Raw genomic sequence first — 27,675 nt, forward strand, 5'->3', positions numbered from 1 at the left:
GAAGACAAAAACCTTTTTAAAAAGATACTAATTGAATGTGTGAAAATAACTAAAAGTCAGAAATGACAAACTAGACTGTGTGTGATTGCTGGAGACTGGCTACCACAGAAGACTAAATGAGTAGTCAGAGAGTTATAGAACTATAGAACTATTCATGGGCCTAACAGAGCTGCTCCTTCCTACCTGAGGAGTATGGAGACACTACCTACAGTGAGAATTAGCTTCCGCCTGACACACCCAGGAGGAGCAATCATCAGTGGAGGTAGCTCCTTCAGTCTGGCCTATGGGCATGTCTGTGAAGTACTTTATGAACAAAGTGCTGACCAATCCAGAGAAATCAAACCAGTACTCAGCAATCCTCCAGGGTCTCTACTTGACTTCCTACCTCCAGTTCCTGCTTGTGTTCCTACTGATTTGCCACACTGATGAACTGTGATATGGAAAAAAAAAGCCAATTAAACCATCCCCCCCCCCCAAGGTGTTACTGGTTGATGATTAGTGTAGCAACAGAGAAACAAACTAGAAAACCTACTATTTAAAAAAATGTCCTAAACTGGGATGAAAACAGTTCAGTTACATGTTTGCAAGATCTAGTGAAGGGAGGAAAAAGAAAGAAATACCTCAAATCAAAAGCATATCTGAGAGCAGGTCATAGTCACAGACACCTGTCCTGCCCTCCCTTTACTCAGGTGGCAGAAGCAGGAGTCCTAGGCCAGCCTATGCTAAACAATGAGTTCTGAGAAAGCCTCAGGAGCATAGCAAGACCCAACGTCAGAACAAATATATTGGATATACCTAACTAACCTACCTAGCATCACTATTTAGCTACCCAGGATACTACTGTATCAATATCAATGTTTACACTCATCATGTGGTACACACATACACACACACACAAGCATGCACACACACACACACACAAACACAAGTTCTTTAACAAACGGTGCTGGAAAACTCATGTTTTCATAACTAGAACAACAGAATATAATCTGTCTATCTCATATGACAAAACTCAAGTTAAAAATGAATCAAAGTCCTTAAGTAGGACCTTAAACTTTGAAATACTAGACGATATAAGAAGAAGACTTAGAGGTGTAGGAATAGACAAGGGCTTTCTGAAAAGGACACCAACAGCACAGAGGAAATTCCAACAACTGCCTCAACAAGGAAAGCTCAGTCTGGACAGCCTCAAATCTTTTACGTCCTAACTTAGGTGGTATCAAATTGTTAGTCATATTATTTTGTAGGTTTGGGGGATTGTTTGTTTGTTTATTTGTTTGTTTGTTTGTTTTAGAAACTATAGCTAGCTGGTCATGGTAGTGAACATCTTTATACCGACACTCAGGAGGCAGAGGCAGGCAAATTTCTGTGAGTTCAAAGGTCAGCCTGATCTATAAATCAAGGTCCCAGCCAGGAAAACCTACATATACAATGAGACCCTATCTCAACATATCCAAAAAGAAAGAAAGTATGAGTTAATTTTCTTTTTTTTTCAATTCTACACCATAAAAATTTATTGCTATTGACTGAGGAAGATCACTGTGAAGGTAGAGTCCTCATGACAAGTATTACTGCACTTATAGAAGAAATGGCACTCCCTACCCACCTCTGTCACATTCTCTCTCTCTCTCTCTCTCTCTCTCTCTCTCTCTCTCTCTCTCTCTCTCTCTCCCTCTCCCTCTCTCTCTCTCTCCCTCCCTCCCTCCCTCCCTCCCTCCCTCCCTCCCTCCCCTTGCTTCTGTCTCTCTGTCTCTCTGGATTCCTCTCTCCCATCTCTGTCTCTCTGTCTCTGTCTCTCTCCCCCCCCGACCCCCGGCTTCCTCTCATCTTACATCTTCCTCTCCTCTCTTTCCTATCTTCTTACCCTCCTGTCCCCATGTATTCCTCCGTGACCTCCTCTCTCCCTTCCCTCTGCCATACACTTCCAATGAGAGATAAGAAAAGGCCCACAACAAACCCAAACAAGCTAGAACTATGAGCTTGAACTTCTAAACCTCTACATGTGTGAGAGTTTAAACTTTGTATAAACATTCACTCCAAGATATTGTGTTGTGGAGTAAATCAGTACTAATGTCTCCCTCCTCCTTTGTACTTAGCAATAGGACTAGAAAGCAAATTTTTACCAGAAAAAAAGATCTTTAGGCTGTTTCTGGCTTTACACTCTACAAAGAAATTTTTATAAGATTGATTTTTAGTTTATGTATATGAGTGTTTTACCTGAATTATACAACATTCACGTACCTGGTATATACCGAGATCAGAAAAGGGCATGGGTCCCTTGGAACTAGAGTTAAAGATGGGTGTAAACTACCGTATGGGTGTTGAGAACTGAGCAGGGTCCTCTATAAGCCTCTGAGCCATACATCTTCCTAATCCACTTTTTAACTTTAAATTCAGTCTTTTCTTTTCTAAAAAACATGACTACCTTATTGGGACCATGATAGAGCCCACTGCCCCAATACAAGTTACTTAGTACATCTTTTTCTCACCACAATGACTGAGATGATACCATTATCAAAGATTGAATTCCCTTATACATACACTAACTTGCAAGTCTGCTCTAAAGACCTTTTAACCTTTTTTATTTTTCTCAGTAAGATAAATAAGGCAAAAGAACAAGACATTGTTAATTACTAATGCAGGTAATAGTTGAATCATAATATGCAATGTATATTTTTCTAGGAACATCCCAAAACTAATTACTTTAGACATTAGGGCCCAGAATCTATAAAATAACCTTAACTGACCACTTGGTGACACACAATCCTTTGAGAAGGTGTCCCCAGTGAACTAAAGCAGCCTTAAAACACCAGCAACCCAAACACAAGTCAAAGGTACCAAGGCTTACCAGGGAGGAATTCTGCCTGCAGACAGCTTGCCCTTCTGCCCTTCACACAAGAGCCTTTGTGCAACTGAGACTGGATTCTTGATTCCTATAAAATAAAGAAGGAAATCAGAAATGTCTTCACATTTCTACACTTCATTTTTGTGACTATTTCAATAAGACAACTTCAAAATAACTTCAAAATTCTTATTTACATACACCAAATGTACTAACACAAGCTGAACGTGAACACAACAAAGCTTAAAGATATTCTAGGGCAACAGTCTCAGTCTCTCTCTCTCTCTCTCTCTCTCTCTCTCTCTCTCTCTCTCTCATTGGATAATTATTTTATTTTTATTTACTGAATTATTTACTTATTTACATCCTGGTGGCAATCCTCCCCTCCTTTCCTCCCAGTCCTCACCCACCCACCCACCCAGCCGGCCCCATTCACCTCTCCCCTTTCTTTTCAGGAAAGGGGAGGCTTCCTATGGATTTCAAGCAGCCTTGGCATGTCAAGTTGCAGTAAGACTAGGTTTATCTTCTCCTATTGAGACTAGACGAGGCAGTAGGTTAACAGTTTTCAACCTGTAGATAAGTAACCCTTTGGGATTTGAAAGACCCTTACACAGGGGTCATCTAAGACCAACTGCATATCAAATATTTACATTACGATTCATAACGATGACAAAATTACAGTTATAAGGTAGCAATAAAAATTATTTTATGGCTAGGGTCATCACAATATGAGGAACTGTGTTAAAGGGTCACAGCATTAGGATCACGGCTCTAGGGGAACTCTGACCAGAAACTAAAAAGTAAGCATTACAATTTTTACACACAGTGGTAATATGGCATATATTCAGGCAAGAACTAACACTATGGGACACTGAGCACACACACACACGCACACACACACGCACACAGAGAGAGAGAGAGAGAGAGAGAGAGAGAGAGAGAGAGAGAGAGAGAGAGAGAGAGAGAGAGAATGAATATGAATGGAAAATGTGATCACACCTGTAACCCCAGGCCATGGGATACTGAGACAGGAGGAGTGCCACATGTTTGAAGATAGCCTAGGATATATAAGTTGCAAGCCAACCTAGCCTATGGAGTAATACTTTGACTCACAAAACAAAAGAGTCATAACAGAATTACAACAAGAAAAAACATTAATTTTGCAACCTCTTTTTAACCCATGACCATCAACTGCATGCCAAAGATCAGCTTTGGTTCATAGAGTAACCTAGGCAGGCAGCCAGTGGGGGTCAGTGCAGACAGTAGCTGACAGGTATTGGTCCAGATACCTACAGGGGCTGCTGCCTATGGCAGCCAGAGATTAGAGAAATTATTCAGCAGACTTTTCCCTGAGGGAACAAAGCTTAATTTAGTGGGGCTGGCACTCCTTGTAGCCAGCAAAATACTGTTATCTCTTCTAACTCTGAGAAAGAAATTAAAAAAAAATTAAGAAAAAGAAAAAAATTAAAGAGATAAAATTCTTATACACACACACACAGTATATGAAGCAAATCAGACTTATATAAATAACTTCATACATATAAACATACACATACGTACAGACAGACAGACAGACAGACAGACAGGCAAGCATTCACACGGAGTAGATGGAGGAAAGCTCCACCAAGCAGGCTCCAAGCATTTCACACATACACATACATACATATATACACAATTGGTGGATAAAGCAAGCTCTAACACAAACCTAGACTAGCTTTGTGTGTGTGTGTGTGTGTGTGTGTGTGTGTGTGTGTATTTTGAAGGATGGAACAAAGTTCCAACACACTATCAAACTACACAAATACATACATATACACACACAAATTGGAGGGTAGACAGAACAAGGTTCCAACTCCACAGCTTATTCTTTCTTCCATAGCTTATATATCCCAGCAAAATCTTCCAAGCAGTATAAAATTACAACGTGATTGCTTTCTAGTTTTCTTCTAGTGAATGACTATGAAAAAACAGTATGTTCCCCAATATCTTTATAAGAAATAACATTACTCAGTACAGGTAGAGACAACAAATTATTCCCAGAAACCCACATACATTCATAACTAAGCAACTTGTTACCCATTAACAAAGTATAAGCAAGCAAGGTAGTTTTCTCAGCCAGTTTCTCTTACTGGCAGACAGCAATTTGCAGTTACAAAGAATGGAGTAATTATTTTATTATTTATCTTTAAAAGTCATTTTATAAGAATCTTAGAAGGGGCTAGAAAGATGGCTCAGTGGCTAAAAGCACTCTTCCAAAGGTTCTCAGTTCAATTCCCAGCAACCACATTGCGGGATGATTAGCCCACTGGAGGGCGCGTGAGCTCCTGAATCTTGTGGGGTGGTTGTAATTCCCACAGCTCCAAAGAGACTGGAGGGCAGGAATTTCAACTGGGGGCAGGGGCTCTTGAGTTGGGGAGCCCTGGGCCAGGAGGCAGCTGGGGACCTACAGGTCTCAAGCCCTTGGGGTCTCAGATGCTGCTGAGAGGCTGTGGAAGGACCGAAACTGTGGGTGTGTGGCCACAGCCAAGAGAAACGAGGGAGAGGGAAGCCCCAACAGCGCTCGGTGGAAAAGGGATTCTTTGGTTACTCGCTTGGCTGAAAGGTGGCTGCTCGGCTAGCTTGCTTGAAGAGGTGGTGGGCCTCCAAGAAGGAACACAGAGAGGTCCTCAGGGAAGTGCGGCAGCTGTGGCTACAACAGCTCATTAAAGGCCTTCTCCACGGTTCCCCATGGCAGGCCCCAGAAGACAGGAGAAAGTCCATGGTTCCAAAGGCTTTATTTTCATGACGGATGATAGCTGAATCTGGATGCACCCCACCACACACCTTAGGTCAGGGTGGACCTGACTTAAATAGGCAGGGAGGAGGGAGAAGGGTCTGGGAAAGAATACTTAATTAGCTACGCCTTCTGGCCTTTAGGTATCTCATTAATATGGAAATCTATCTAGGGCTTGAGGCCTGTAGTCACGCCATCTACCTGTGGAGAGGCTGGTAGGGGTGTTGCCCTACATGACTGAACTGCACAGACCAAATGGCAGATCAAGTGGAGGTCTTAGACTGCATGTCAGGACCCAGTGTTCTGGGACATGGCTGAACAACTGCCATTGTCCCATCAGGGTCCGGGGTTCGAGACCTGTAGCCAACCAAGAACCAAGCTGTCCTTTTGCAGCCCCACACCACATGGTGGCTCACAAGCATCTGTAATGGAATCTGATGCCTTCTACTGTTGTGTCTGAAGACAGGGACAGAGTACTCACACACATAAAATAAATCTTTAAAAACAAGCAATCTTAAAAGAATCAAAAGTCTAAACTTTTACATAAAAATCAGTCATATATACTCTAAATCCTCAGAATACATATCTATTTATCAGCAATTCTTAATAAATCATATCAGGAAGCTGAGGGCAAAAATGAGTATAAGAAATCAATCATCACCAGTCCAGTCCCCAGTGAGAGTCACGTGTCAGTCAGTGCTGCCTTTGTTCTTGTTCTTGACCTTAAAAGATCCTGACTTAACTAATAAGAGTGTGCCTTTCTGAACTTCAAATTGTTCCCTAAGATTTTCTACATCACAGCTAGTGGTAAAAACATTTTAACCTAGCTTCTCCAACAACTTTATTTGTCCAAATGTTTCTAAGGGTGGCGGCCATAGCTAACAATCTACATTTCTAAATTCTTTCCAAGAACGGTGGTTGAATCATTAATCTGCTCCTACAGCAATGGCTGAAAGAGATCAACACTATTGAGTGTCAGAGATATTGCCTAGTGAGGGGCTGGAAGCCCCTTAGAGTTTTCATACAATTCCTAGATTAAGAGGGACATGAGGGCAGTAATACGCAGAGCAGAACTCCGTAACTGCATGAAGTCAGTCATTCCTCGGCACTTGCATTCAATCCTTCTTTACCTCTTATATATAACGTTTCTTGTTCTCTTTTCCTCATATTATACTGCACCTACGTGTCATTTGTTTGTACATATACATCTATTGTTGGATATTCCATGTATGAATCTATGTATGAAAGAGAACATACATTTTTTTCCTTTGAGATTGTGTGACCTCAATTCTAAACATTCAAATTCCAACCATTTTATGTAATGTTTAACTTCAATGAGTAGAGTAATATTTCATGTCACTCACACACAATTATTATCTGTTTATCTGTTGAAAGACCACTCAGTTAATTCTTTGCTATAGTTAATAAAGCAGCAATAAACATGGGCTGCGCATATCTCTGTGGTAGGTTGTATAGTTCTCTGAGTATAAAATAGCTGGGCCATGTGGTAGTTCTATTTTAATTTTGAGAGCTCTTCACACTGATTTCCATAATGGTTGTGTTAACTTGGACCCCCACTATGATTAAGGGTTTCTTCCTAGCCACATCCTTTCCAACATTTGCTATCATAATTTTTTTAAATATTTTTCTTTAATCTTCTTTTATAGTCCAGTCATTCATTATGTCCCTCCTGGTCCGCCCTCTGACAGTTCCTCATCCCATCCCCCCCATCTGTAAGATGATGCCCCCCCCAAGTCCCACCCCACAACACCATACCTCCCCACTCCCTGGGGCCTCAAATCTCTGAAGGGTTAAGTACATCTTCTCTCACTGAAGCCAGACCAGGCAGTCCTCTGCTGTACATGAGTTGGAGGCCTCGGACCAGATGGTGTATGCTACCTGGTTGGTAGCTCAGTGTCTAAGAGATCTCAGGGGTCCAGGTTAGTTGAGATTACTGCTGTCATATTTTTTAATAATAGTCATTTTGATTGTGGTGAGATGATATCTCAGAGTAGATAAAATTTATATTTTTTAATAATAGTCATTTTGATTGTGTTGAGGTGGTATCTCAGAGTAGATAAAATTTATCTATGAGGCTATGAATACCATTGGCTATCGCATGAGACTTTAGTCCACCTCATTTTAGCTCCACTCCCCCAGGTTCCACTATCTTTAGAGTGGTAAATACACTGCTGTACAGAAACTAACCCCATGTATCAACAGATGGGACTATACAAAAATAAAATTTTCTGTACAGGAGAAGTATAGCAATACATTTCTATGACTAGGAAACTCTCATCGAGCTCTTCTTGTACAGAAACCCAACCTGGAAGAGAAAACATTCTGGAACCATTTATTTTCATATGCATGAAGATTTGCAGTCGTCTCCCTAAGTTACAACAGCTACAAGATATGACTCAGGTGCTAGCTCAGTTCATAACATGTTAGCCAAACTAGCACAAGGACCTGAGCTCAATCTCTAGAACCCACAAAATACCAGCCATGGCAGTGCTCAGAGGCCTAGGCAGGCATAGGTTGAGATTCCATAAACAACCGCCTTAGCATGCAGGGCTAGTTCCAAACCAGTAAAAGACCCTGCTCAAAAGGAAGGTAAGGGGTGACTAAGAAATGATACCTATGTTTGTGCTCTGGCCTAAACAAATGTAAACATAGATGTACCAACACACACATAAATATGCACACATGCAAACCATGCACTCACATGCACAAAAAGATAATAATGGGGTGGGGAAATCATACTCATACTAACAATGAGATATGCTAACAGATGCCATATTTAATCTATCCTACTTCATAATCTTACATGGTTTTTAGTTTTCACTTTACACTTGAATTGCTTACTTCCATCATGCTTCACAGCATGCATTGCTTCTTTTTTCTGCACCTAGTCTATGGTATCTTCTCTATTATCTCTCATATCTCTAGCTCATATACTTTTCCTTTTTCTTACTTGATTCCTTCTTGTTCCCTGTCCTTATTCCCTTCTTTTTAATTCTCTATTAGCAATATCTTCTCTGAGATTTATTGCAATTGTCAAAACTATAAACATAAGGGAACAACATTAAGAGCTGTAAAAGAAAGCACCAGCTTACCTACAAAGACACATACATAGATGTGCTGGCTCTCTTAAGAACTTAAGTCAGGAATGCAAAGAATGATTTATACCAAGCCCTGAACTCAAAAACCTGCCAAGTCTAGATAGTGAGTTCTAAGCCAGCTAGAGCTACATGAGTCTCTCAGTAAAATAATAATAAATAATAATAATTTGGAATAATTTGGAATTACCAACAAAATCATTTCAATGATACACAAACCCTTTCAAATAGAGAAAACAGTCCCTAGCTCTGGAGTATTAGGCCAGCTATGACATGAATATTTACAAGCCATTTCCCATGGGCTTCACCTAATCTGTCAATAAATATCCTTTCATTAAAGGGCAGTAAATCATTTCCAATCCAGGAAAAAAAAAAATAAGTAAATGCTGACCCCTAACACACACAAAAGTTAATCTGAACTTGATATAAAAACTAAATGTTCAAGGTAAAAACAATTTTTAGAAATTCATAAAGAAAATAGAAGGAGACTGGCTTCCTAATTTTGGATAGGTACAACTTATTAAAATACAATAATTAGCCAGTTTAAGAAAATTGGGGCTGGGGAAAGAACTCAGCAGGTAGAGCACTGGCTATTTGCTCTTTCTGAGAACCTGGGTTCCATCCTAGCACCATAGACTCATAACTATCTTAAAACTCTAACTGCAGGGTATCTAGTACCCTCTTCTGGCCGCTGTAGGTATTGCACACAAGTAGGGCACAGACATAAAAGCGGGCCATCAAAATATTCATACACATAAAATAAAGGTTAAAAAAACTGATACCTTAAATACATTTATAATAGAAAAGTTGTCCACTCAAAGACACCATTAAGAAAGCAAAAGAAGGAACTAATAACCAGGGAGGAAATTTCCATAATATATGTATTTGACAAAGGACTTTTATCTAGATATACAGAATATGTCTATGAAGCAAAAAAAAGAATATTCAATAAAAATGCTAAAATAAGAAAATAAAATAAAATAAAATAAAAATGCTAAAATGTTGTAAATGAAAACTTTACAACAAGGACTTCTAAAGGTAAAGAAGACAAGACACTATCATTAAACATGGGAAAACTCAAAACAATACAACTATAAAAATATCAAAATGGCTGCATTTCAAGAATAATCATCAAAAAAATGAGCAAGAGTGTAGAGTTACAAAAATGTTCATAAACTGCTGGTAGAAATATAAATACAGCAACTACTTTGAAAACTAGCAGCAGCCAGTAGCAAAACAGTAATACACTGTGGTGGTCTGAATAGGTTTGCCCACCATGGATTCATGTGTTTCAATACTTGGCCATAAGGAGTGGCACTATTAGGTTTGGAGGAAGTACATCACTGTGTAGGCAGACTTCAAGGCCTCCTTTGCTCAAGCTCTGCCCAGTGTGGAATCAGAGCTTCCTTATGACTACCTATGGAAGACAGTCCCCTTTCCTCTTGCCTATGGATCAAGATGTAGACTACTTGGCTCCGCCAGCACCATGTTTGCCTGTGCACTGCCATGCTTCCTGCTATGATGATAATCTACTAATCCTCTGAAACTGTAAGCCAGGCCCAATGAAATGTGTGCTTTGTAAGAGTTGCCTTGGTCATAGTGTCTCTTCACAGCAATGAAACCCTAACTAAGGCATATATCTAAATACTTTATGGCAAATCTTAGTATATATTTAAGATATATTAGCACATATTTTTCCAAGACACATGTAAAAGAACACTTATTATAACTTTATTGATAATAGTCTACAACTAAATCAGACAAATGTCTCAAGAAATGGTGAGTGAAATAAGTTACAGAATGTCTAAGCAATGAAATGACGTGCAATAGAAAAAATTAATTACCATGGCACAAACTGTAGATTAATCTCACATTTATAATGTTAAGAAAAAAACAACCAGATACACAGTTGTCTCGTTCCGCTCATAAAAATTTCAGGAGAAGACAAATTCGTTCACAATCAGAGTCTGGGGATGGAGGAGAAACAGTATGTGTAGACTAACAAGAAGCATAAAGAGCCTTTCTGGAATAATGGAAATGTTCTGTGTATGAACTGCGAGGTCCTGGTGTTCATAAAGGACAAAGGCATCAGTTCCCTTTAACCTGGATTTAAAGGTAATTTAAAGTAAAAGCATAAAGGGTGCTGGAGATTAAACGTGGGTTCTCTACAAGAATAATAGATTCTTTTAACCACCAAGCCATCTCTCCACCTCAGTGATCTAAATACTAACATGACCTACCTGTTCTGCTCCCATGAAGACACCATATCCTAAGACATTCTAGAGGAGCTACTGCACTTAGAACAGCGGGATAAGATCCCTCTTCCACTATCCTATGCACCAGAACTACAACTGGCAGCAGGGGACCCTCAGGACACACAAGGCACACAAACCCCGCCCCTCCAGAATACCACTCCCCTTTCACCCCTTGCTTGGTGCTTGTGGCTGGGGCAGACACCAAGCTGGTCTGCTCCCATGTAAGAAAACATATCCTGAGACATCCTAGAGGAGCCACTGCACTCAGAGCAGCGGTCACCTAGCTGATCTGCTCCCATGAAGACACCATATCCTGAGACATCCTAGAGGAGACACTGCACCCAGAGCAGCGGCAGCTCAGGATCACAGGATCACAGAGACGTCTGGACCCTGAAGAGTTCTGACACAAGCAAGATAACTGGAAAGACGGCTCCAGTCAAAGACATTGAGTGCAGGTAGCACTAGAGTTAACAAGATGGTGAAAGGCAAGCGCAAGAACATAATAAGCAACAGAAATTAAAGTTACTTGGCATCATCAGAACCGAGTTCTCCCACCACAGCAAGCCCTGAATACCCCATCACACCGAAAAAGCAGGATTCAGAATTAAAAGCACTTCTCATGATGATGATAGAAGACTTTAAGAAGGATATAAATAACTCCCTTAAAGAAGTACAGGAGAACACAGGTAATCAGGTAGAAGCCCTTAAAGAAGAAACACAAGAATCCCTTAAAGAATTGCAAGAAAGCCGGGTGGTGGTGGCGCACGCCTGTAATCCCAGCACTTGGGAGGCAGAGGCAGGCGGATTTCTGAGTTCGAGGCCAGCCTGGTCTACAAAGTGAGTTCCAGCACAGCTAGGACTACACAGAGAAACCCTGTCTCGAAAAACCAAAAAAAAAAAAAAAAAGAATTGCAAGAAAACACAACCAAACAGGTGAAGGAATTAAACAAAACCATTCAGGATCTAAAAATGAAAGAAGAAACAATAAAGAAATCTCAAAGGGAGACTACCCTGGAGATAGAAAACCTAGGATCAGGAGTCATAGACACAAGCATCACCAACAGAATACAAGAGATAGAAGAGAGAATCTTGTGTGCAGAAGATACCATGTAAAACATTGACACAACTGTCAAAGAAAACACAAAATGCAAAAAGTTCTTACACAAAACATCCAGGAAATCCAGGACACAATGAGGAGACCAAACCTAAGGATAATAGGTATAGATGAGAGTGAAGATTCCCAACTTAAAGGGCCAATAAATATCTTCAACAAAATTATAGAAGAAAACTTCCCTAATCTAGAGAACGAGATGCCCATAAACATACAAGAAGCCTACAGAACGCCAAATAGACTAGACCAGAAAATAAATACCTCCTGTCACATAATAATCAAAACATCAAATGTTCAAAACAAAGAAAAAAAGCAGTAAGGGAAAAAGATAAAGTAACAAATAAAGGCAGACCTATAAGAATTACACCAGAGTTCTCACCAGAGACTATAAAACCCAGAAGTGATATCCTGGGGTGACCCTAAGAGAATGCAAATGCCAGCCCAGACTACTATGCCCAGGAAAACTCTTAATCACTATTGATGGAGAAACCAAGATATTCCATGACAAAACCAAATTTACACAGTATCTTCCCACAAATCCAGCACTTCAAAGGATAATAGATGGAAAATTACAACACAAGGAGGGAAACTACAACCTAGAAAAAGCAAGAAAGTAATCTTCCAACAACCCCAAAAGAAGATAGTTACACAAACAGAATTCCACCTCTAATAACAACAACAACAAAAAAAAAAAAAATAACAGGAAGCAACAATCATTTTCCTTAATATCTCTTAATATCAATGGACTCAATTCTCCAATGAAAAGACATAGACTATCACACTGGATACATAAAAGGACCCAGAATTTTGATGCATACAGGAAACGCATGCACCTCAGTGAAAAAGACAGATGCTACCTCAGAGTAAAAGGATGGAAAACAATCTTCCAAGCAGAAGGTCCCAAAAAACAGGCTGGAGTAGCAATTCTAATATCAAATAAAATCAACTATCAACCAAAAGTAACCAAAAAAGATAAGGAAGGACATTTCATACTCATCAATGGAAAAATCTACCAAGATGAGTTCTCAATTCTGAACATCTATGCTCCAATTGCAAGGGCACACACATACATAAAAGAAACTTTACTCAAGCTCAAAGCACACATTGCACCTCACACAATAATAGTGGGGGATTTCAAAACCCCACTCACAGCAATGGACAGATCATGAACACAGAAACTAAACAGAGACAAAATGAAACTAACAGAAGTTATGAACCAATTGGACTTAACTGACATCTATAGAACATTTCATCCTAAAACAAAAGAATATACCTTCTTCTCAGTACCTCATGGTACCTTCTCCAAAAGAGAGCAAATAATTCTATTCTCCAAAATAGTTGGTCACAAAACCGACCTCAACAGATATAAAAAGACTGAAATAATCCCTTGCATCCTATCAGATCACCATGGACTAAGGCTGGTCTTTAATAATGACAAAAACAATGGAAAGCCTATATACACGTGGAAACTGAACAACGCTCTACTCAATGATGACTTGGTCAAGGAGTGTGGGGGAATTTGAGGGTGAAGAGGTGGGAGTAGGGAGATAGGTGGGGGCATATCCTCATAGAAGCAGGAGTAAGGGGGATGGGATAAGGAGTTCCTGGGTAGAGTGGGTGAATAGGGTAAAGGGATAAAATCTAAAATATAAATATAATATCCAAAAAAAATTAAAAATATTAGAAACAAGAAAAACCAATAAATAAATAAATAAATATCCTAACATGATAATGTCTTGATCTAGGTATATATGTCTGGATACATTAGAAACTTCATAAATCTACAGATAAAAATCTTTCCACTTAATGTACCTTTAAATGAATCATAAACCATTAAGTAAATCTCTTACATACTGATGTAAAAATATAGCCACAAGTCTCTGATTTAAAAGGAAAAGTCATAGCAGTGGGCAGGGTATTGCAAATCTAAAATTCTACAATCAAAAGTTTAGTGCAGGTATATCATGAAATAATCGCCAGCCTGGGTTTCGAACCAAGCTCAAGGACAGTCTAAGCTACACAGTAAGACTCTACTTTAAACAAAGGAGGAAAGGGGGAGAGGGGAAGAGAAAAAAAGACAGAGGGAATTCTGTTTCATTAAAATATATACATTTGGCCAGAGATGACTCACAGGAAAACATGCCTGCCACATACAGCCTAAGGAACTGAAATAGGCCCCAGAACACACGCAGAAAGATGGATGGTGTGGCATGTGTCTGCAATCTCAGCATTCCTATAGGGAGATGAGTAGATAAGGGAATTTGGTTAGATGCTCCTGAGACAGGTAGCTTCCTGTGTACAATGTGACAGGATCCATGAGCGATCCTTCCTAACCCAAGTGGAAAGAGACAGCTAACAGGTACAAGTCATCATCTAACTAACTTGCACATGCGCTCAGTGGCGCACATGCTCACATACATATCACGTACACAGAATAACATTCACGTTTGAAAATAACATTAGCTACAAAATATATCTTTACTATATCAATAACCCAGATTTTTACTGGTTAATAACTGGGGTTGGGCCGGGCGGTGGTGGTGCACGCCTTTAATCCCAGCACTTGGGAGGCAGAGGCAGGTGGATTTCTGAGTTCGAGGCCAGCCTGGTCTGCAGAGAAACCCTGTCTCAAAAAACCAAAAAAAAAACAAAAAAAAAAAACGGGGTTGGGGGGAAGAATAGAAATGAAAGACTTATGAAATAAAAAGTAAACTTTATCTGTATCACATGAAATGTATTAATGTTAATATGTTTCAAATAGCAAAGTTAATAAACTATTCTGAATTAAGTCTTAAATGCCTATAATCTCTTTAAGGACCGGAAAAGAGTGATGTACTTCTAACCAAACTTAGACACGGAACACTCTGTTTAATTTGTTATATTTGATTTTTTGTTTTTATTGTTGTTGTTTTTGAGGACCTTGTAGAAACTAGGCAAGAGATCTATCAAATGAGCTACATCCCTAACACTGGCTATTTTCTTTCAAAACTCCTTATATCTAAGATTTTTATGTTCTTAATTTAGTTAAGGAGGATAATGATTGTTTCAATGATCTACCAAACAAAAATGAATACAAATACGGGATTTGGTGTTGAGAAGGATGGAATGGTAACAGCCTCAGATTTCAGAGAGGGAACTATGTCAGAAAGGCCACATACCACTCAGTGCTCCGACGGCTCCGAAGTTTAAAGACTTTCCATCCATTATGCTGGCATCACATTCAATCTCTCCTAAGAGATTTAGATTAGATCCTATTCCTGCATTTGTAAAAGGAGAATCCTAAAAAACAAAAATGAATTGAAATACTATTAGTCTTAAAAGAGAATTAATTAGCGGCAGTCCATAATCCCTTCTAAAAACTAGAAGGTAAGAGTATGTTTTTCAAGTCTCATGCAATGTCAATACTTCACTAGTAACAAATGTCAAAAATATGAGAAAGTTAGAGACCAATATATTTTGTCGGTACAAAATATATTAACACCAAAATCAAAGAAACAAAATCAAACCAAATTCAGCACAATATAAACAGGTTATATTTCATGAACAAGAGAGATCTCAGAAAAGCAATACTAATTTAATATCTGAAAAATAAAATCAATCAAAATACCTCATGTTAATGAAATCCAGGAATCATGTGAAGAGACACAGGTGAAGGGCATTTAACAAATTACAGCTCCCTTTCATGAAAACAAAACACTAAGTAACCTAGAAATGGAAAAAAGGTCCTTGCCATGGTAATGGAACCCTACAAAACATCTAAGCTAATACTGCAATTAATGGGAAGGAAGAAAAGACTGGATAATTTTCCCTTATAGGGACCCTGCAGGTGTTATACAAGAATGTGAACCTCACAAAGAGACAAGAATGAAAACCTGGTGCAGACTGACTTTGTCAACCTGGAATAGACTTCAGAGAATCTAATGCCAGGAGGACCATTGTCAGCATATATAAAGCACAGTAAAATCTGGGGAAAGGTTTCTAGGCAACACTCAGTCCAATCAATGCAATTCCAGGTGCACAAGAAAGCTTAAGGTATAACTCCATAAAGACTCTTGTACAAAGTACATGTGACCATGAGGGTGTGTCCTATAGCTAAACGGCCTAGAATCTAATGTGGTCTATGACCATTAGCATAGAGGTCAGCAGGCCATAGAGTACATATGAGGTCTCACATAAGGATAGGTAACAATCTAGGAAAGGAAGAGTTTGGCATAATTATTCTGCAGAATTTGGATGAGGTCTGTCTCTAGAGCAAAAGTAGGTGAAGTCCACAGATAGCTAAAAGGTCATCAAGTTCTTAACAAAATCCACTCTCAGCTTTCTGGATAAAGTGCAAGGATTTGGTTTTATCTCCTCCACTGAGGAGACATCCCTGCATGATTAACTCTCCTGGTTCTCTTAGTGCTTTTCTATGAGTACAAGGACCTCTGTGCCCCCAACATTCCCTAAACTCAAAAACACAACAGAAATATCTATTCTCACTACTTCTTACTCAACAACATGCAAGACAACCTTAGCAAGACGATTAGGCAAGGAAAAGTAATAAAGAACAACTAAACTAAAAAGAATCAAGAAACAACTTGAGGCTGGAGAGATGGCTCAGTGGTTAAAGGCACTGGCTGCTTTTCCAGAAGTCCTGAGTTCAATTCCCATCAACCACATAGTTGCTCACAACCATCTGTAATGGAATCTGACATTCTCTTCTGGCATGTAGGTGTATATGCAGATAGAGTACTCACCAATATAAAAATTAACCTTTAAAAGGCATATGAAGGAAAAGTATTAGTATTGAGCTGTTTTGAAACTAAGAGAATGTGGTCAAAGTTTGTAATACAGTTGAAATAAAAAAATTATATTTAAAAAAGAAACATCTCTATTTTTCAAATGATCTTTTTAGCATGCATTATCTGTATAAAATGTACTTTCTATCTCTCAATCACTTCTTTTGTTTTCTCCCTCCCACCACAATTCAGTTTTGGTGGGGTGGTTTTGGTTTGTTGTTTTAGTGAGTGGTAGGCTGTCAGCTCTATCCCACCTGCCACCCTACCACCACCTGCCACAAGCTTCTGCTGAAGCTCACAGTCCTAACCATCCCTGGAGCCCATTACCATGTTTCAACCCTATTGAAAGACACTTGGTATCCTGTACCCCTAGAAGAGTCCCCAGAACTACTTCCTGCTACAGTTTGATAATACATTTGCCTTACAATCATAAGGACATGACTTTCATTCCCAAAACCACATAAATAAAGCATGGCATGGTGACATATGCTTGTAATTGAAACACTGGCAAAGTTAAAACAGGAAGAACTCTCAGGCTCCTTGATCAGCTAGGCTCCCCTAATTTACACATCCCATGGCAGGAGAGAGACCCTGTCTAAAAGAAAATCATTAAAAAGCACCAAAGCTTATCCTCTGATCTTTGCACATGTATAGAGGAAAAACAGCAAAAATGATCTTGAAAAGAACACAACTAGGAGATTCATAGAGATTTTAAGAATTATCTTTAAAAAGGCATAAGACTAAGAATAGACAGAAACAGAGCTGATAAGCCAAACATAAGCCTTTACATCCATAGTGAAGTTAACAGCGCATAAGTAAGACTAGTCCTTTCAGTAAATAGTACTGGAACTAGACACCATGCAGCAGAGAAACTGATCTCTATCTCATTCCAAATATATAAACAAAGTCAAAGTGGATCAACGATCTGAATGTAAGTTAAAACTACAAATGTGTTCTAACCTCCAGGCATGGTGGCATATTTTTAATCCCAGCAATCAGGAGGCAGAAGCAAGCAGGATTTCTATAAATTTGAGGCCAACCAGTTACATGGTAAGATATTGGCTTTTAAAAAAATGCACAATGTATTTTTATTGACATCAAAATCACAAGCAACCTAAGGAAAAAATAGATTAAACTGGAATTTATCAAAACTAAAATCTTCTATGTTTCAAAAGACATTAAGGAAAAAGGAAAACAGAATCAAAGAAATTTTTTGCAAACCAAAATACTTAGGATAAATGACTTCTACTTAGAATTCATAAAAATTCCTCAAACTTTTTTAAATGGGAAGGGAATATAAATAAACATTTCTCCAACAGTATATAAATAGCCAAAAGAACATGAAAAGATGTTCAATGTCATTTGTTATCAAAATAGGCAAATCAAAACCACAATGAAATACTATTTCACAACCGCAAGGATGGATATAATTGAATATTAACACATTTTGACAAGGACATAGAAAAATGGGAACATGATATACTTCTGAGGAGACTGAAAGGTACAGCTAATTTGAAAAACATCCTCCCAGAGTTTAACATAGAGTTATCATTTGATCTCAACAATTCCACTTGTAGTATATTCAAGAAAAATGAGAGTTTTATATATTTATATACCTGTTTTGGTATATAAATATATAAAACAGCTTTAGTCAGTGGCAAAAAAGTAAAAACACAGGTACTATCATTTAATATGTTAAATGAAGTATATCTCTATACAACAGGAATATCAATTAGCAACAAAAAGTAGTGACATATTGATGCATAATGCAAACTGGAAGAACCTTTTTTTTTTTAAAGACCATGCTAAGGAGAAAGAAGCCAGACACAAAAACCCATCTAAACATCCCAATTATATGAAATGTGCAAAATAGGCAAATGGCTTAGTGGGTAACGGTTACCAGAGCATAGAAGGAAGACAGGTAATAACTGCTAATGACTAAGATGTTTCATTCTGGAATAGCAAAATATAGAAAACTGGACAGTGATGTTAGTAGTCAAATGCTTAAATACACTATACACTAAGAATATACAACATGCATGTATACATTTTATAGTATATAATTATATCTCAAAAAGGTCTCATAAGGCTGGTGAGACAAGAATCAGCAGAAAAAGTAGATGGCATGAACATCTGGTACCCTGAGTGCAATTCCCAGAACCCAGAGTGGGATAAGAAGCCTAAGAGAAAGCTGACTCCCAAGGACTCTGACCTCCACAGGCTTCCTGTGGCACTCATATGCCAATACCCACAATAAATAAAATATGAAATCACAAAGAGAGAATGGGGGAAGAGAGGAAGGGATAGAAATGATATAAATACAGTACACTCAAGTATGAAATTCTCAAAAATACCATTTAAAATTCATCTTCGACACATAATGGGCAGGGCTCTAATAACTCCAAATTAAAAATGATAGGCAATAAGTAAAATCTCAGAACAAGGAAACTGGATACGGGAGGATCAGGAGTTGAAACTCTTTCTCCACTACATACCAAGTTTGAGATCAGCTTCAGCTACATAACACCATCTCCAAGGGGAAAGAAAAATGTTAAAGTCAGGCTATAATGAAAGTAAGTTTGCGGATCTGGAGAGGACTCAGCACTTAAGAGCATCTGTTGCTCTTAAAGAAGACTCAAGTTAGATTCCCAGCACCAACATGGTGGCTCATAACTATTGACAACTCCAGTTCCAGAGGATCTGATACCCATTTTTGACCTCTACAGGCACTAAGTACACATGGTACACAGGCATATATATAGACAAAATGCTCAGGCATAGAATAAAATGAATATAGTTTATAGCTATAACTAAACAAAGCATAAAGGCCTAGAATTGGAGGCCAGCGATGTACCTGAAACCTAAAGAAAAACAACTGCTGCACTCATAAGACCATGAGTGTACCAAGTGTTATTGAAGCCAGTGTCATATTTAATGTCCAACTAAAACATGTGGATGGAAAGCTAATAATATAAAATCTTACAATTAAATGTCATTGAGACAAAAAAAAAAGAGAGGAGTTAGTTTAGATTGAACACTACTAGAGTCACTGCTTACAAGACCCACCCCAAACAGCAAGCAGTGTGATAAGGCAATCCAGAAAATGGGGTCAATGTGGGTTAACTAAGTATTACCAGAAAAGGAGAATAATTCTGGATCAATCTAATGCTTACCCAATATTCAAAGTCATCTACGCATATTTCTGCCAGATTGAAGAAACACTGCCATGACAATGATACAATTTCCAATACACATCTACCCACTGAAGGAGAGTCAGGGACTTGTGACCAAGACCAAAAAGAAAGATCACAAGGTAGAAAATAAAATGCTGTATAATTAGAGAATAGAGAACAGAGACTGTAAGCACTCAATAAGGAATGGTCCATTATGGAATACTGAAATTAGTAACAGGTTTCCAGGAGAACATGAATGCCTAGGGGCTGTGAAGCTTGGTTTGGTTTAACTACCATTCCCTATAGCAATTTCCATTGACTGCACCCCCTACCCCTTGCCTATAAGTTCCCACCTGCTTATGTTATAAAGTCAAATCTCTGTTCTATACTGTAAAACACCTAGCAAAGTCCCTATACCTATCACAATAATTCTCCCCTAAATAAAGACTGCCTTTATAAGTTTCATAAAAAAATCTTTTCTTATGTAGTAATCACTAGGAAAGTATAAATTAAAACCACAAGATACCACCACATAGCCACTACAGTAGTGATCATTAAAAAGAGATTGACAGTACTAAGGACTAGCAAGAATGTAGAGGAACTTCAACCTACATACTCCTAAGAATGTAAATAGAAAATCATTTAACAAATTTGTCAAAAAATAGGATACACTTACCACAAACTCAACAATTCTACACTTAATTATACACTGAAGTGAAATGAACACATATCTTCCGTAAGACTTGCTTTCACATTGATGTGACTTGATTTGATTTGGTGTGTTTTGTTTTGTTTTGTTTTGTTTGAAAATGGATGTGATTATGTAGCCCAGGCTGGTCTCAACCAAATACCCCCTTAGTCTCTCAAATGCTAGGAATACAGGAATATATCACTATGCAGCCTCACATGAGATTTTGTAGAGTTAGATTTCTAACCAAGGAGTAGCCAGTAATCCTTTAGAAACGTGTCAGACACAGCCATTCCTTTGTTCAAGCTTACCCTAAAACCCAACATCCTTATATTGTAGGTTTCCAAAGTCCTATAACAGTGTTTCTCAACCTGTGGGTTATAACTCCTTTGGCAAACCTCTATCTCCAAAAAATAAAATATGATTCACAACAGTAGCAAAACTACAGTTATAAAGTAGCAACAAAAATAATTTTATGGTAAGAGGTCACCACAACATGAGAAACTGTATTAAAGGGTGGCAGCAATAGGGAGGTTCAGAACCACTGTCCTACAGAGTTTGAACAGTCCCTGACGCATCCTGCCCTCTTTCAGCTTGCTCCCTTTGATTTTCTACAGAGGAGCCACCCTGTAATCTCCTTAGAACTTTGGAATGTCTCATCCCAGATTTTTATCTGTCATTCATACATCTCTCTGAAATGCAGAGGTTAACAGGGAGTTCTAGCTAATGGAGAGGGTCAGTGAAGACAGTGAGTATAAATACATCGTATGTGTGAATAACTGATGATGTGTGATGACAAGAGCTATAAAGACTAACACAGACTAAGAAGGTCAGTAGAGTACCTTTCCTCTGACCAAAAGCTGTCCCAGCAGCTCCATTGCTCTTTCCTCTTCCATTCACGTCTCTGCTCTACTGTCATTACATCAGAAGCCCCTCCTCTAACTCACCTCACATCCCATCTTCATGACAACTGCCCAATCAGTCTCTTTTCCATCTACTTGATGGTCCTTCTCACTACATTACTTTTTTTGAGACAGTGTCTCACTGTGCAGCCCTGGCAAACCTGGAACTCTCCATGTAAACAAGGCTGGCTCCCTAAAACTCAAATATCTGCCTCCCAGCGATAGCTTTAAAGGTGTATGTACTGACTAGTTTGACTCAAGCTAGAGTCACTGGAGAGGAAGGAGCCTTAATTGAGAAAATGCCTTCAAAAGACAGGGCAGAGAGCCCGGCCCATTGTGGGTGGTACAATCCCTAGGCAGCTGGTACTTGGTTCTATAAGAAAGCAGACTGAGCAAGTCATGGGGACCAAACTAGTAAGCTTTACCCCTCCATGGCCTTTGCATCAACACATGCCTACAGGTTCCTGCCCTGTTTGATTTCCTGTCCTGATTTCCTTCAATTATAAACAGCAATACAGAAGCATAAGCCAAATGAACCCTTTCCTTCTCAAGCTATGTTGGACATGGAGTTTCATCACAGCACAGTAACCCAAACTAAGACAACCCTAAGATAGTGTCCATCACTATGTGTTAAGCCAGCTAGATACTAATCATTGCATGACATTCTTATAGAGAAATTACAGAAAAAACAAGGCTTCAAATAGCAAGATCCCTTTGAAAGAAAGGATAAAAGAAGTGGCAAGCCAGGAGTTGCTCTACTTCTATGACAAGCAAGCTTTTTCCTAACATAAGATCTGGCAGCACCCAGCCAAGGCCAAGAGCTGCAACACTTTACTTTTTCACTAGAAACCACAACCTGTGTTACCCATTTAGTGTTCTTTGAAGAAAGCATAAAATAAGGGCAGTCTGCACAGCTTCAGAATATACTGTATCTTGGGGAATCTGTGTAACCTCTATTAACACCTCTTATAGATGCAAATAAGTCAGTTTCAAATATAGAAAAACCAAAATAGCACAATATAGAATCATTTTGTATAAAATGATTTATATCTGTCTAATAGCCAATATTCTGCTAAAGAAACTCTATATATCTATTGATAATATATTGTAAAGAGAGTATCTTGTGTGTTGCATAGATGCATCATCTGTCAATAAAAAAAAAAAAAGAAAACAAAAAACCCTATGGCATATAAGAAAGAGTAGAATTGAAGGTGGAATATCTGGGAGACAGAAAGAATTCTGGGATAGAGAAAGGTGTGGGAGATTCGCCCAGAGAGATCAAACGGATGAATGGTACCCAAGTACAGTTAACCAGCCACGTAGTAGACTGTAGATAAGAATAAATGGGTTATATATTAAGTTATAATCTAGTCAGAAGAATCCAGCTATATGGCCAAGGTATTTGTACATATAATTTGAGTCTGAGTCTTATTTCTGGGAGCATGGGGCTGGGAGGAAGAGCAAGCACTAATGTCTACAGATCACTAATACACTAGTGTTTATAATCTATCTCAAGTGCAAATTCAACAAGCACATCTTAAAATGAATAAAACATGGGAGAATACATAATATTTACCCATGAATAATAAAGAATTCTATTGAAATTATTTTAAAGTGCCTCTATTGACAAGCAAGTAGCTCTATTCATCTTAAAATAATTCATGAGAAATAACCTTAAAATAAATTTTCACAAATCTTTTCTAAGAGTAATAGGGTGTGTAGATATATGGTGCTCAGTGGGATAGAATTTGCCTCATGTGTGCAAGACCTAGGCTTGATCCCCAGAAGAGAAAGGGGTGCATATTCTATTACAGCTTCTTTCTAATTACAATGAGAAAAATGGAATCCACACCAACCTGAGCTACACAGTAAGAGCCCATCTCAAGAGGAGGAAAAGACAAAAATTAAAAAAATTAAAAAAAAAAAAAGCAGTATACCTATCTCAGCCAACACTATTCCAAAAATCATTAACTCTCTAGTGTTTCCTTATTGGTTCATAATATCTACAGGATGAAGGATGGCCAATGAAACTGAATTGCTAATTTTAAAAAAAAACACTCAAAACACACACACACATGTGCACACCCATGCGCACGGACACACACATACATACCCACACACTATTTGGGAACATATTTAACAATCAATTAACCTCAAATTTCCAAGAACTAAATGATTGAAAGTTTTCCCATTTAAATTTCCTTGTGGTAGTATAAGTTAAGATTCATTCATTCAATAAATATTTATTGGGCACCTATTGCCAGGCAAGTTTTTTCCTGTAAAAGGCCAGATATATTAAATGATTCAGACTTGTGGACCACACAATGCTTTAGCTACTCAACTCTGCCACTGAGGTAGAAAAGCAGCCAGAAAAAATATGCAAGTGAGTGAGCATGGCTGCATCCCAAAGACACCGCATTTTGTACCTTGGCATTTGAATTTCATATAATTTCTAGTATCATAAAATATTAGATTCCTTTTGATTTTGTTTCAATCATCTTAAAAACTAAAAGCCATTATAAGTTTACAGACCATCAAAAATAGGCAGAAAGCCCTGTTGGCTTTTGAACCAAATTTGCTAACTAGTGAGCTAAATTATAGGGCTGATAGCAATACACAAAACAGAATATAGTCTTTCAATAAGTAGCCTCAATTTCTGCTATAGGAGGCAAATGCTAACAAATTAACAAATTAGACTAAAGGTATACTTAACATGGTCAAGACCCAGGGTTCCATATCAAGAAAGGGGAGACATAGCCAGTGCAGGGAAAAGAGTAAAATACAGATGTCCCTTGGTATTTGAAGAGGGTAAGGGTCAGAGTATCTCCACCATGCTCAAATCCTTCTAAACAGTGGCATTTGGGACTGAGGATGTGGCTGAGTGGTAAAATGCTTTCCTAACATGCATGAGGTCTTGAGTTTAACTCAAATATCATCTAGTATTATGAGAAGAAAGGAAATGTTTATGAACCTTAAATGATACATATTTGTTAGACATGTTGGCTCTTGCCTGCAATTCTCAGAAGGCTGAAATAAGAGAACACACATATTCAAAGCCCGACAAAGAGGGGCTGAAGACTGCTGCTCTTCCAGAGGACCTGAGTTGAGTTCACAGCACCTACATGGTAGCTCACAAACTACCTGTTAACTCTAGTTCCATGGGATCCCATACTATCTTCTGACCACTAAAGGCAGAAGTCATACACATGATGCACAAACACACATGCAGGCACTTTAAATATTTTTAAAACGGTGGAGCAGAGTGGGTTACACAGCTAAATACAAAATAATATCAAACATAGTAGCCTAGGCCTATCATCTTAGCACTCAGGAAGGTGGGGCAGAAAGATCTACATGAGTTCAAAGCTAGCCTGGCTACATACCTATGATAATATAGTTGCTACACTGTATCATTTAAAGAATGACAAGAAAAATGGTACATATTCAGTACAGATGCAAATTTCACTTGGAATAATTTTTGATCTTCAACTAGTTCACTATGAAGATTCAGAAGTCATGGCTCCCTAGGCTGATTATAAATTAAATGGCACAACAAACAACTGTAAATATTAATAATTCAAACCTAAAATGGAAGATAGGTTGTGGTCAGAAAGCTAAACAAAGACAAGCAGACCACGGAGATATCCCTGATTTAGTCTGTCTTTTGTTTCTTCTGACATTATTGCAGCCTTAAACTTGCTATATAATCCAGGAGCCAGAAAGATGGCTCAGTGGGTAAAGAACTGAGCAGCATGTCTGACAATCTGAGTTCAATCCCCTGAATCCATAAGATGGAAAATCCTCTGGCCTAGACTCCAAGGTACATGCATGTCAACACACACAAGAAAATAAATGAATAAAATTTTAGGTAGTCCAATAATCAGAATATATACAGCTCTTGCACAACCTTGAATGATCAGAAAAGAAAAATGTTAAATGGGCAAAGGACATGAAGAGACATGAACAGGCATTTTCCCCAAGGACATACAAAATGGCCTACAACATATAAAAATAGGCTGCACATCACTTCTATTAGGGAAATAAAGAACCAATGATAAGGTATCAATTCTCGCCCACAAGGACAGCCTGAGTGAGACGGGGAAAATGTAGTCAAAAGAGTAGGAAAGCACTTCTCATACACTGTTAACTGCAATGAAAAAAATAATTCATTCCATAGTTATGAAAAACAGCTCAATGGGTCCACAAAAGGCTTAATGCACAATCAACATGTGATCTAGAAAGTCTACCGATATATACAAAGAAATTAAAATCAAGTCTTTGTGTGCAGGGCTATTCACACCAAGGTGTTCCCAATAACCAACAGGTGGAAAACGCGTTCAGCGTCAGCAGTGGATGTCTGGATAAAGTGCTGTGGTATTTCCAAAAACAGTGCTGACTGGCCTCCCAAAGAGAAATGACACGCGGAGAGATGCTGCACTATGCAAGCAAAAGCACACTGTACTGAGCTGGGGAGAGGCGCACATACAAGGTATGATTTAAGTCATATGAGCCATCCGGAACAGATAAATCCAGAAAGAACAGCCTGAGTCGCCAGCTGACAGAAGACAAGCAAGTAAAGCCTAACAGGTATGAAGATTCTTTACAGGAATAAAAACATTTGAAAGAAGATGGGAAACTGTTACAAAGCACTGTGAACATACTGATAGTTATTAATTTTTCAACCTGTCATATGACTTTCACCTCAATTAAACATACAAAAGTACAACATACAAAAAGTTCAATGATTCTACATATGTCAAGTCTTAAAACTCAAAAAATATTATTACCTTAGTGTCACTGGGGCCTTATAGAAGGAGAGAAATGTGTGTCCTGGTCCAAGTGCTGTGGACACAGGAATATTGTTCACTATGAAAAAGTATTAGAGCTGCCAATAAACAATAAATGTACTAACCTTCTAATGTGTGTGTATATATATATATCAAATAAAAACTTTAAAACCATAATGCAAATTTCTTAGAATAAAACAACTGAAGTTTTTAAAGACTGTTACTACCATGGATCCAATGAGTGAGTCTGTTCAAAATAAAAGAATCAGTCAGTGAAATTCTCCATTCTCCCACCTCCCGAGTCTCATTCAGATCATATGAGTTAAATCTAAGGATTCCGATGTTTGGTTTGGGGGTTGTTCTTTTTTTTTTTTTTTTTTTTAATATGCTACTACACATAACTCTAACATAGCTGGGGCATGGTCCTCGCTTTGAGACTCATTTCAATGACTTCCTTTACTTCACTCTCTGTGAAACCCATTTTGAGATCTATTGTAGTATCTATCAACAATAGCACAGGAGAAATAAGAAGTACAAAGCTACACAGCTATGAAACACTGCAAAGGTGATCACTGTGGTAGCAGGATTCACACTACAGTAAAGATGAGAATCAGAAAAAGGAAAAATAAAGGGATGACTGACTGGCAAGCATTTAGGCATGAGTTGTCTAGGCAATCATCGTGGTAGTCACAAATATTTTATGAAGCACTAGCGTGCTCTCTACTAAGAATGAGAATACTCTTTAGAGGGGTTAACAAAACAATGGCTGGACATGAAGGCTTGGACTCAGGGTAGTTTTCACCACAAACACTCAGCACAATGTTTTGCTCCAAGACAACAGGCTGATGAAGAATTTGGTTCAACCTAATTTGGAGCATCAAGTACTTTGATCTGTTTTAGCTGTAGCTTAAAACTCTATGGAGAGATACACTTGGGTAATGGTTCAAAAATTTTTCTGACTAGAGTTTTTGAGAAGTTGTTAGTTTGATTTGGAATTCATTTCAAAAGTAATATGCTACTTAAATTTTGAGAGAATTTCTTTTCACAATAATTTTCAGCCTCTAGGAGCATGAAATTATTGTCAAACTATCAATTCATTTTGTTGGCCCTTATAACAAGGTAAACTTGACATCTTGAGGCAAGATTGTTTTCAGCCATACCTTAAACCAAAATAGTGTTAGTCACAGTCAAAAGCTCTGAATTCAAGGGCCAGCTGTCATTCAGCTCTGGTAGTTTGTAGCCCTGAA

General features: G+C 38.4%; 1 protein-coding gene across 11 annotated transcripts in view; it reads right to left on the bottom strand.

The window, feature by feature from the left end:
- Tasp1 (taspase 1) overlaps positions 1-27,675 on the bottom strand; it is a 218,374-nt gene that overhangs the window by 150,170 nt on the left and 40,529 nt on the right. For all 11 annotated transcript variants that reach the window (XR_013108845.1, XM_034496124.2, XM_034496122.2 and 8 more), the window contains 2 exons: positions 15,256-15,376; positions 2,849-2,933 (listed from right to left, as the gene is read on the bottom strand). Coding sequence is in view for 10 of the 11 variants with exons in the window: in XM_034496124.2 (XP_034352015.1) it covers positions 2,849-2,933; positions 15,256-15,376 (206 nt within the window). In the remaining variant the exon portion in view is untranslated. The remainder of the gene's footprint in view (positions 1-2,848; positions 2,934-15,255; positions 15,377-27,675) is intronic.

This window comes from Arvicanthis niloticus, chromosome 2, assembly GCF_011762505.2.
Source record: "Arvicanthis niloticus isolate mArvNil1 chromosome 2, mArvNil1.pat.X, whole genome shotgun sequence".
In the NCBI taxonomy this organism is placed as follows: Eukaryota; Metazoa; Chordata; class Mammalia; order Rodentia; family Muridae; genus Arvicanthis; species Arvicanthis niloticus.